We start from the raw sequence: 12,223 nt of genomic DNA on the forward strand, positions 1-12,223 counted from the left end.
GACTCCTGGCTGGCTTGCCTCTACTTTATCCCATCCAACATTATGGAAAATGGCACTGTTTGACCGACACAGAGAGCAAACTACTCAAAAATTGCATGTTGGTGCAGTGGTTATCACTGTCGCCTCACAGCAAGAAGGTTCTGGGTTTGAGCCTGCCAGGTGACTGTGACCGTGGCCTTGAATGTTCTCGTTGTGCCTGTATGGGTTTCCTTTGGATGCTCCAGTTTCCACACATGTGGATTAAGGGCGTATTCACACCTACGTTGTTTGGTCCGGACCAAACGAACCAAATTTCCCTTGGTCCGGACCTTTTGGGTTGGTCTGAATACGAACCACTGAACTCTGGTCCGGACCAAACAAGCGGACCGAGACCGAGCTGCAAGGTCGGACTCGGTCCGGACCAAAGGAACCCTGGTGCAGATCTTTTGGAGGTGTGAAAGCAGACCGGACCTTTTTTGTACCTCGGGAGCTTCCGTCGTTTGTCAAGCATTATGGGAAACAGAGTCTTGACACTCCACCGCAAAGTGCAAACACTGTTTCGGTTGTCAAGGGTCGTTCAGTCACCAGTGGTAGGCGAGTACAAAAAATGAGTAGGGGGCAAACGTGGCCCGAGGAAGAAACGCGTACCCTTGTGGATATATGGGCAGATGTCCACATATCTGAGCTTTTGGAGAGAACACACAAAAATGCCGACGTGTTTGCTGTATTCAGTGAGAAAATGAAGGAGAAGGGGTTCACGCACTCCCCAGAACAGCGCTTTGTGCGCGTGTCGTCTCTGACCAATAGCTGAACGACCTCAGGGCGCGTGGCTTTGTTGACAGATTTTGGTCCGCTTACTAAAATGTACAGTGTGAAAGCGAACCGCACCAAAATGAAAAAATAAAAAAAACATTTGGTTCAGACCAAAGCAAGTGAACTATCGAACTATCCTGGTCTGAATACACCCTAAGTCAACTGGCCACTCTGAATTGCCCACAGGTGTGAAAGGTTGTTTGTGTTAGCCCCAGGGTACAGGGTGAACCTCACCTCTCACCCAGTCAGCTGGGATTGATTCCAGCTTCCCTCAAAACCCTTTTGGATAAGCGCTATAGATAATGAACGAATGAATAAAAGAAAAAAATTGCAGCGCTGCAGGTACACGTAAATAAGTTCCCCTTCACATTTGAGAGGTGCCGGAGCACAAATGAAGTACTGGTGATGTCGTGTTCAATACCTGAACACTCATGACCAGTTTAGCATTTTTGTAAGATAAGGTTTGGATAAGAGTTGAGTTTGTTGTGCATTAACTTGCTCTCCTCCCTCTTGGCTGGCTGCCCTCTGAGAAGTAAACTAAGCCAATTCTGAAATAGCAACAGGTTTTGTGTGTGTGAGAGAGACAGAGAGAGAGAGAAAGAGTGACAAGCTTGGTTCTACAAGGCCCTGGGGCCAACCACAGAGAGCAGGAATGAGTGTGTGTACGTAAGAGTGAGAGAGAGAGAGAGAGAGAGAGAGGGAAGAGAGGAGCTCTCTCCCATGGCGCTCTCAGAATGCTCAGTGTCATGTGTTTCCTCCGAGCATTCTTCACGGTAAGAGCTTCCTAGCTTTCCTCCAACGCTTGTTTGGGCTCTGTTTGATTTGTTGATAATCCTGCTTGGAGAGACGTGGTGCGTGTTTGAACTTTGTGTTTTTTGGGGTTCTCAGGAGATGATTGTGAGAGCTATCAAGCCTTCAGGATGGAATGTGTTGGTGTTTGGAACAAGTCATGTTTAAATGCCTGAATGAAGAATCAGAATCAAATATTTCACTGATTTACAGTATCAGGACTCACAGGGTTGGGGTGTTTGGATGAAAGTAACGATGATGATGATGATGATGATGTAGGTGGATGCTAATTGTGTTAACCGTATGTTCACACTAGCATGAGTGAAAGTGACAGGTGACTTTATTTCCTACATGTTTGCTCGACAGCAGAGTTAATACAGCTGACGAAAATTAAGACTAAACTAAAACTAGCAGCGAAAACATAATTTCATTAACTGAAATAAAAAAAGACAGATTTTTAAAAAACAGTGAAAACTACAATAAGCAATGCAGCATGAACTAAAACAAAATGCAACTGCAGGTAAAATCAGCTTCATTTTTGTTTTCATTTCATTTACGTTTTTGTTTTCCCCCTCAAGACAGGAAGGGACTCATTCCAGAAGGTGGCACGAAGGTAATTCCAGCTGCTGTATCATAATAATAATAATAGGGTTTCCTCCGGGTGCTCCGGTTTCCTCCACAGTCCAAAGACATGCAGGTTAGGTTAACTGGTGACTCTAAATTGACCGTAGGTGTGAATGTGAGTGTGAATGGTTGTCTGTGTCTATGCATCAGCCCTGTGATGACCTGGTGACTTGTCCAGGGTGTACCCCGCCTTTCGCCTGTAGTCAGCTGGGATAGGCTCCAGCTTGCCTGCGACCCTGTAGAAGGATAAAGCGGCTAGAGATAATGAGGTGAGATGAGATTCTACTGGCAGCGATATGCCTCCATGGACAGACGAGTTTTCAGGATGCGTTTAAAAGCATCTACATTAGTGGCATTTCAGATAATCACAGGCAAACTGTTTCATAGTTTGGGTGCCGTGACAGTAAATGATCAGTCACCCAGAGTAGCTCAGGTCCTTATATTGGGAAACTGAAGTCAGAGTTTGTCATCAAAAGCTTTTAGATTGTATCCTGAAGCAGTTTTGGGTTTTACTAGTTCTGTAATAGATGCAGGAGCGAGTCCACTTCAAGCTTTATTGGTAAAAAGTAAACATTTAAACTGAATTCTGTGACTAATCAGTAACCAGGAGAGACTAAACAAGAAGGCAGTCATCAAAGCGTCCAACATTGCAAATTAGCCTCACTGCTGCATTCTGTACACGTTGGAGTTTGTGCAGCTGATTACAAGGCAAGATATATAGGAGGCTGTTACAGTCATAAAGGCGAATTTTCACAAAAGCATTACCTAATATCGAAACAGAAACTTCCTAATTCTTCTAATGTTATACAAGTGGAAAAAGGTGGCCTTACAGATGTTATTAATGTGTGTGTCCATCTTTAACTGTCCATTAAACCAGCAATCAAGGTTCTTTACTTCACTAGACGGTGCACTTACACTACATTACAGAGGCGGATCCAAGAAAATGGGAAGGGGAGGGCGTCAAACCAGCAAGGTCAGGGGTCCAGGGTCTGCCAGATCCAACAGGATTTGCCCAGCTTGCTTTTCACTGCATTTGTGTCATGAGCCTAAAATCCTAAGCTAGGACCTACTATCCATCCATCCGTCCATCCATTCTCTGTAGCTGCTTATCCTGTTCTACAGGGTTGCAGGCAAGCTGGAGCCTATCCCAGCTGACTACGGGCGAAAGGTGGGCTACACCCTGGACAAGTCGCCAGGTCATCACAGGGCTGACACATAGACACAGACAACCATTCACACTCACATTCACACCTACGCTCAATTTAGAGTCACCAGTTAACCTAACCTGCATGTCTTTGGACTGTGGGGGAAACCGGAGCACCCGGAAGAAACCCACGCGGACACGGGGAGAACATGCAAACTCCACACAGAAAGGCCCTCGCCGGCCGCTGGGCCCGAACCCAGGACCTTCTTGCTGTGAGGTGACAGTGCTAACCACTACACCAGGACCTACTATTAAATATAAATTTATACCATAAACTCTTCAGCTCAATCACACATAACAATTTTTAAAACCTTAATTAAATAAAAGATGGCGGGCATATCATAATATTAAAACTTTTTTTTTTTTCGATGGGGGGATGCAATGCCAGGTGTACCCCCCCCCAAATCTGCACCAGCATGAATGGCATTTAGCAGACACTCTTATCCAGAGAGATGTACAACATTCCCAGAGCAGCCTGGGGAGCAGTTGAGGGTAAGGTGCCTTGCTCAAGGGCACTTCAACCATTCCTGCTGGTCCAGGGAATTGCGCCCGTGACCTTTTGGTCCCAAAGCTGCTTCTCTAACCATTAGGCCATGGCTTCCCAATTACACTGTCACCGACTCACAAACAGTCTGTATTAACTTTCACAAGTTGCTGTCTCCGGTGGTGTAGTGGTTAGCACTGTTGCCTCACAGCAAGAAGGTTCTGGGTTCGAGCCCAGCAACCAGCAGGGGCCTTTCTGCATGGAGTTTGTGTGGGTTTCCTTTGGGTGCTCTGGTTTCCCCCACAGTCCAAAGACATGCAGGTTAGGATAATTGGTGGCTCTAAATTGACCGTAGGTGTGAATGGTTGTTTGCGACATGTCCAGGGTGTACCCCGCCTCTCACCCACAGTCAGATGGGATAGGCTCCAGCTTGCCCGTGACCCTACATAGGATAAGTGGTTCTGAATAATGGATGGAAGTTGCTGTCAATGATTTCAAAACAATAATAAATCTGTGATTTTGGTGACAATCAACATTTAAATTGACGTTTTCTCAGTTCTATGCAGGTTTTTGATAACGCCGTAAAGCAACAAATCCAAACACCTGCTTTAAACGATTCCTCAGATGGATCCTGTGCTGTATGTGGTCTGACGTTCCTTCAGTTCCTCATTTACAACTTTACTTCCTACCTCTGATCAGTTCCCATTTACTGTTTAACACAAGCACGGAAGAAAAACTGAATATTAACCATGGTTTCATCGTATCCTCTCATATCTACACATCCATGAAAAGTCAAGCTTGGAAAGCAGTAGCAGAGATCATTGGTGCATCTGGTAAGTGCACAGGTGTAGCTAGTACAGCTAGCGAGCTAATCTAGTATGTTATTTAAATCGAACAACCGATTTCCGCACTGATTAGTGTCTGAGATCATTTGTGTTTAATTAGTTGTCTTTACAGAACGAATGTTTCTCAAAGTACGTAAAATGCTGGACAGGCCACGCCCACAAGAGACAAACTACACTGTGAACACTCAGGTGTGTCTTTAGATGATCCCACAGAACTGTTGAATTCTGGGTTGTGATTGGTCTGAAGAGAAGGTGTTGATTAATTGTCTAGAGCAGCAGGTCTGACAATAGTGCGGCTGCAACGCACAGGTTCATGTTAATACACTCGTTCTCGTTTCTATAGCAACTGTTCATTCAGAGGGACGTGTCCTGGGGCAAAATGATTTTTAAAAACCAAAATTACCCACACTGCTTCATGTTTATCACTTTTACACTCACTATGTTGCTGTTATTCTCTCTTGTATGTTTTTGCTGAAAATCTCGCTCAGTGGCGATGTGATTCATGGCATACTGTATGTAATTATTTTTTATTTACTAATTATCCATGGATTGTTGATTCTAGAACCCATGTACGCTGTGTGTATGAATAGGCATCGAGTTGCTTTCCTTTGCCTTCACTTTGGTAGTTTGGTATTCTTCTGACCCGGAGCAGACTCTTTCCCTCAACAGGATCTTTAATAATGATTGTTAGAGATTATTAGAGGAAGTTGGTTCTATTCAGTGCTCTTGTGCTTCAAATGAAGTGGATGTCAATCCTGTATCATGCACGATAAAGATTATTAAGAAGTGAACGGCCTTAGACAAAGCGTTCAGGACTTCAGAGCTGCCGACTTGTCGCTAAGTAGAAGAAGTGAGGGATCGAGTGTTTTTCTGCTGAATGCATTCCCATTCTGCATCACAAACTTCAGTAAATCCACTACACCAGGTCTTTGTTTAAATGGCTTTTCATGTACGCTGGATTTGTTTCACTGAGAATAAAGTGCCAGCTTTACGAGCTGCACTCGTGAGTCCCTGGGTGCCATTAAATCTGAGCTTTATGGATGGCTTGTTAGTTTAATCGCTGATTTTGGGATTACATTGGGACTCGTTGACAGTCAGTCTGCCTCTTATCTCTCTTTAGGAGGCTGCGTTTAGCATCTGCTTCACTCGGAGACTGCAGTGGAGCTCAGAGAGTCACCGCTGTTGCAAACTCACAAAGCCTCCATGGATAAGGTTAGGGATGGGTAACATTTGATGTTCAATACCAACACTGATCCAGGACATTTCATTCTCTACTGACACCACAGTCATCCTTTTTTCTAACTTTGATAAACAAGAAAGGAAGAACATTATAATAAAAAGCTTTATTTAACATTATAATAACAGGAAGGGGCAGTACGGTGGTGTAGTGGTTAGCGCTGTCGCCTCACAGCAAGAAGGTCCGGGTTCGAGCCCCGTGGCCGGCGAGGGCCTTTCTGTGCGGAGTTTGCATGTTCTCCCCGTGTCCGCGTGGGTTTCCTCCGGGTGCTCCGGTTTCCCCCAAAGACATGCAGGTTAGGTTAACTGGTGACTCTAAATTGACCGTAGGTGTGAATGTGAGTGTGAATGGTTGTCTGTGTCTATGTGTCAGCCCTGTGATGACCTGGCGACTTGTCCAGGGTGAACCCCGCCTTTCGCCCGTAGTCAGCTGGGATAGGCTCCAGCTTGCCTGCGACCCTGTAGAACAGGATAAAGCGGCTAGAGATAATGAGATGAGATAATAATGTTGTGTATGTTTTAGGGAGAAATGGCTCTGATTGAGGGTGAGTCGATACTAACTGATCCATTTCTAGACCCAGAAATCAGAAAGAACGTTCGCTGGAGGTTTACTCTGGACCATCTCATTTACCATAAGTCTAGGCTCGAGAACCCAAGCCCAGATGGCTCAGGCCTTAAAGCTAACTTTTTTTTTTTAATAAGATGAGAAAGTGGTTAAGTATTCGGGCTGAGAGCATCCCTCTCCAGTACAAGCCAGATTTTTGGCTGGATAATGATGTCTACTGGGAGCCATAAGCAATTACTCGTACTTTTCCCATATAACTGACAACGGCTGGAAGTTTTCTCGTGTCCGTGAGCTATTTTCCATTTTCGCTTTGTGTATACTTTCCTTCTGATAACCACTGGGTCTGATCCTTATACGGACACATTTCAGGATGTTCCTTCATTTTAGTTTACATGTTTGTGTGTTAGACTGCAGCAGGGTACAATCCAAACTAACCTTTAGAGCTGAATACAGAGCTGCAGTAATAAACAACTCCACAATGTTGTTGAATTCATTCTTGTAATGTTGGAGTCACCTTTAACAATCTATATTCATGCTGATTCTTTAAAAAAAAAAAAAACAGCTATTGTATATTCCTTATTTGAATGGGAATAAGCCTTTTTCACACTTTCCTAGAGAAGCACACTCAACCACACCTCTTCATGATGAATTCATTTTAGCCACACCCACCTTTTTACAATCAAGCTGCTTGCTTAGTTTGCATGCATGCCATGTTTATTGCCTGATTTATAGAAGTCACCCAGAAGACTCTAAAGACACAATCCAACAAGAATTGTTCACCAGGTGGCACCACCTACCATGGCTGAGGTGACAGAGGGGTCACATGCAATTTCATGAAATTCGCTACTCCTCCTACAGGATTGATCGGATTCCAAACTCGCACACAACAACAGTGGCGGGTATGAGCTCCAACCTCATAGAGGCTTTTTTATTGTTGTGTATATCCGAGTGATTACTTATAATGGGGTAAAAATGCAGAGTTAGTTTGTTGTCTGAGGGGCAAAACATGCCTATAGAACCTCACTAATGGAGAAAAGAACACACAAGGGTTCTGTTCAAATACACTAAACACTGTATGTGAAAACTTGGTATTTTCTCAGCTGTTTTTACGTGTAGGTGGGTATGCATAAAAGTTGTCAAGGCAGTGGTGCCACCTGTCATTTTACAATATTATGGGTGTCTTGGCGGGGCGGCACGGTGGTGTAGTGGTTAGCGCTGTCGCCTCACGGCAAGAAGGTCCTGGGTTCGAGTCCCGTGGCCAGCGAGGGCCTTTCTGTGCGGAGTTTGCATGTTCTCCCCGTGTCGGCGTGGGTTTCCTCCGGGTGCTCCGGTTTCCCCCACAGTCCAAAGACATGCAGGTTAGGTTAACTGGTGACTCTAAATTGACCGTGAGTGTGAATGGTTGTCTGTGTCTATGCATCAGCCCTGTGATGACCTGGTGACTTGTCCAGGGTGTACCCTGCCTCTTGCCCATAGTCAGCTGGGATAGGCTCCAGCTTGCCTGCGACCCTATAGAACAGGATAAAGCGGCTAGAGATAATGAGATGGGATGGGTGTCTTGGCTGGTATGAGCTACAGCCTCATGGAGGCTATTTTTTCTTTGGCTAATCTTGCCAGAGCAGTTAGGGTGCCTTGTTCAAGGGCACTTCAGCCAGTCCTGCCAATCCAAGGATTCAAACAAGCAACAACTTGGTCCCAAAGCTGCTTTTCTAACCATAAGGCCATTCTTCTTCATCCTTGTCCAGTCAGGTCAAGTAGGTCCATGTAGACCCTACTGATCCACTGGTGCATCATTTTACCCCAGGTGCCCTTCCTGCTGCAACCCTCCCATTTCCAGGCTTGGGAAATAACCATTCATACCTATGGGCAATTTAGAGTAACCAGTTAACCTAACCATATATCTTTGAAATGTGGGAGGAAACCCACACAGACATGGAGAGAACATGCAAACTCTATACAGAAAGTCCCCTGTCAGCCACTGGGCTTGAACCCAGAACCTTCTTGCTGCGAGGTTTCAAAAAATTTCTAGCATTTTTTTTTTTAATTTAATCTTTGCAGTAAACTTGCAGAAACCAGTTCTATGTTCTGTAGAATGTTTACTGTATAACTAATTGATTCAGGGGCTTTATTTAACAGATAATATAGCTCCACAATCTCCCATTCTGTAATTGTATTTACTGAAAAGGCCACAGAGAGACAGCATGAATTTGCTTCTCTCAGCTTGGACGTGTTCCAGGACACCGGCAAATCAAAAGCCGGCGTTGTTTCAGTCCTGACCAAGTCAACATCTATGTGAATGTGCCTGTGTGTTGACCTTTTTGCTGAATGTCTTGTTTTTTTTTTTTCTTTCACAGTGCTGTATAATTCATTAGAGTTATAATGACCTCATCACTGCTTTACTCACGGCGTTGGTGGCTGCATTGAGTCCTACGACTGAGCCATGAGGTCTACCACAGAGTGGGCAAGAACAGTGGAAGGGCCTTTTGAGGTATAAGGAGTGAGAGACGGCAGTGAGGAAAGGATTAGGGTTCTACAAAAGAACGGCAGTTGGATGAAAATAAAAATGACCAGGAATTTGCTGTGGTTTGGGGCGTTAATGGGAATCAGGGCTGACCAATCCTTTAGACCCTGAAGACGACCGCCTGGGATCTGAACATGATAAAGGGCTCTTTATTTAATCTTTATTGCTATTGATTTCAGTTTCTCAAATGACTGTTTTTGTTCCTGTGATTTTACAGAGGAGTTTCCAAGAATGCTGATAACTGTTTGTGTAATATTCTTTCTTATATTCTTTTTAATTCTAATATCATCCAAAGCAGGCGGCACGGTGGTGTAGTGGTTAGTGCTGTCGCCTCGCAGCAAGAAGGTCCAGGTTCGAGCCCTGTGGCCGGCGAGGGCCTTTCTGTGTGGAGTTTGCATGGTGTCCGCGTGGGTTTCCTCCGGGTGCTCCGGTTTCCCCCACAGTCCAAAGACATGCAGGTTAGGTTAACTGGTGACTCTAAATTGACCGTAGGTGTGAATGTGTCTATGTGTCAGCCCTGTGATGACCTGGCAACTTGTCCAGGGTGTACCCCGCCTTTCGCCCGTAGTCAGCTGGGATAGGCTCCAGCTTGCCTGCGACCCTGTAGAAGGATAAAGCGGCTACAGATGATGAGATCATCCAAAGCCTAGAATTAAAAAAAAAATCCAAAGATTTCATTATTTTTATTACACATGCAGATTTCATTAGATGAAGCTTCATTTGTATCAATAAATACACATTCCTTGGGGGAAAAAATCTTCAGTTGGCCAGGACTGATTGCGAAATCTGTTGTTCTGTTAGTCAGGAGGTAAAGAAGCATGTAACGTCACCCAGCACTTTCATGAAAAGGTTTTGGATTTGACTAATAAAAAACCCAGCCTGCAGCACTTAAAATAGGACTACATGAAAAACAGCTGAGAAAATATGAAGTTTTCACATACAGTGTTTAGTGTATTTGAACAGAACCCTTGTGTGTTCTTCTCTCCATTAGTGAGGTTCTATAGGCATGTTTTGCCCCTCAGACAACAAACTAACTCTGCATTTTTACCCCATTACAAGTAATCACTCGGATATACACAATTTAAAAAAAGCCTCAATGAGGTTGGAGCTCATACCCGCCACTGTTGTGTGCGAATTTGAAATCCAGTCAATCCTGTAGGAGGAGTAGCGATTTTCATGAAATTGCACCTGACCCCTCTGTAGCCTCATCCATGCCAGGTGGCGCCACCTGGTGAACAATTCTTGTGGGTATATGTCTTTAGAGTCTTCTGGGTAAGTTTCAGTGAAAACATCCTAGCAGTTTACAAAAGGTAGCATTTAATGATGAGTCACCCAAACATTTCAGACGTCCATAAAATCGTAAATATGACAGGTGGCGCCACCATCTTGACAACTTTTATGCACAGCCACCTGGGGAACATTGTACATGGCTCTTACATCATGACTGAGGAGCTCATGATGTACCCCAGCTTTTCATCAGACACTCCCACTCCACCACTCCATGACTCAGAGGACCAGAGTGTTCCTGCCAGGCTCACTCAGTTGGCTGGTTGGTCGAATTGCGTCGGAGTGAAACAGTGGAACAAGTGCATCATGGTAAAGTTGGTTTAATAAGGAATGACCTTCTCCACTGGGGGCTGCATTGTGGTTATGTGGGTGTTTATGTGGTATTTATTTATGTGGACTGTATTAGCAGGAGAGCTCGACTCCTCAAATCCTGTCTGAATGCTACGCTACGCCTTTTTTTTTTTCAATTTTGAATCCCTATTTGTGTTGCTAGATTTGCTTGCCAAAGCATGGTGAAGATCGACTGTATTCTCTGTCTTTATATACAATGCGTGTTCCACAAACATGGTCTACAGGTTAGAAAGCCGAGGAGCTCTGGAGTGGTGGCAAGGTGGTGTAGTGGTTAGCACTGTCACCCCTCAGCAAGAAGGTTCTGGGTTTGAGTCCAGTGGCTGATGTGCCTTTCTGTGTGGATTCTGTGTGGGTTTCCTCCAGGTGCTCCGATTTACCCCAGAGACATGCGGGTTAGGTTAATTGGTGGCGCTAAATTGACCGTAGGTGTGAATGGTTGTTTGTCTCTATGTGTCATCCCTGTGATGATCTGGCAACTTGTCCAGGATGTACCCCGCCTCTCACCCATAGTCAGCTGGGATAGGCCTGTGACCCTGGACAGGATAAGCGGCTCCAGATAATGGATGGGTGGAGCTCAGTGATTTTTAGATGATCCTTGAGTCTGATTTATGGGATATTTCTCAGTTTTATTACCCACCATTTTGCCTCCTTCTCCTTTTCATTTCCCATTGTGACTTATACCTAACATGTCAGGTTCATCTGTGAAGAGTTTCACCTGAGCCAAGCATTAAATTCTGTTCCACGTCAACACGACTCAGAACACAGCTCCGTCGTTTTACACATTTAAAACCCAGTTAGAAGTGGAGTAATAAATCTGGTTCATCGAACGAGGATAATGAATAACCTGTCAAAAGACAAGCAAGCGTCAAAAACCAGAGCAAATGTAGAAACAAGAATGATGATACACTGACACAGCAGGGGTGTCAAGCTCAGATTCTACCCGGGCCACACTGTGCAAAATGTTTTGTAGTTTTAATGTAAAAAAGTGAGGAACCTGGTTGTCTTAAAATTATGACTGCATTGCAGCTTGTGCTCATTTACTACAGGAGTTTGGTGAACTCAGAATTTTAAGGCAACCAGGTTACACAATTTCTTATCATTTTTTACAGTGTCAGTGACAGCATGAGTTCGTGGCAGCCTTCTAACATGGCCGCCATGGACAACAACTCTCAAGCTCTGCAGCGCCCTCCCTCGACCAAATTCTGATGAGGAGTCACCACTCTCCCTATATAAGCGCTCCAAACACTCCAGCCTGTTGCGAAGTATCATTCTGTGTTCTCATACCTGATCATACCGAGTCTTTCTGTTTCTTTGGCCTGACTCTAGTGTATTCTGACTCTGTCTATGTATCTACTGACTTTGATACTCTAGTTTTCCTCCAACTGCACATCAATCGACCTTTGGTACAAATCTGACCTTGATTCTCATCTCACGGCTTGGCTTTGTTCACCAGTTTGCGATGCACCCGCTCTCCCCTGCAGTTGTGTCTGTAAGTGCCTGCACTCTGACATGCAGTAACATTTCT

At 44.6% G+C, this 12,223-nt stretch overlaps 1 protein-coding gene across 3 annotated transcripts in view; it reads left to right on the forward strand.

The window, feature by feature from the left end:
• Positions 1-12,223, forward strand: part of LOC132887217 (rho guanine nucleotide exchange factor 4-like) — a 267,768-nt gene that overhangs the window by 68,646 nt on the left and 186,899 nt on the right. Inside the window, exon 1 of one of the 3 annotated variants that reach the window (XM_060922702.1) lies at positions 1,474-1,565. The exons of the other annotated variants lie outside the window; for them this stretch is intronic. Within the exon in view, the coding sequence (XP_060778685.1) occupies positions 1,527-1,565 (39 nt within the window). The 5' untranslated portion in view covers positions 1,474-1,526. Of the gene's footprint in view, positions 1-1,473; positions 1,566-12,223 lie in introns of those variants that run through there. 3 annotated transcript variants of the gene reach the window in all.

The sequence above is a fragment of the Neoarius graeffei genome, chromosome 5 (genome assembly GCF_027579695.1).
Source record: "Neoarius graeffei isolate fNeoGra1 chromosome 5, fNeoGra1.pri, whole genome shotgun sequence".
Lineage (NCBI taxonomy): Eukaryota > Metazoa > Chordata > Actinopteri > Siluriformes > Ariidae > Neoarius > Neoarius graeffei.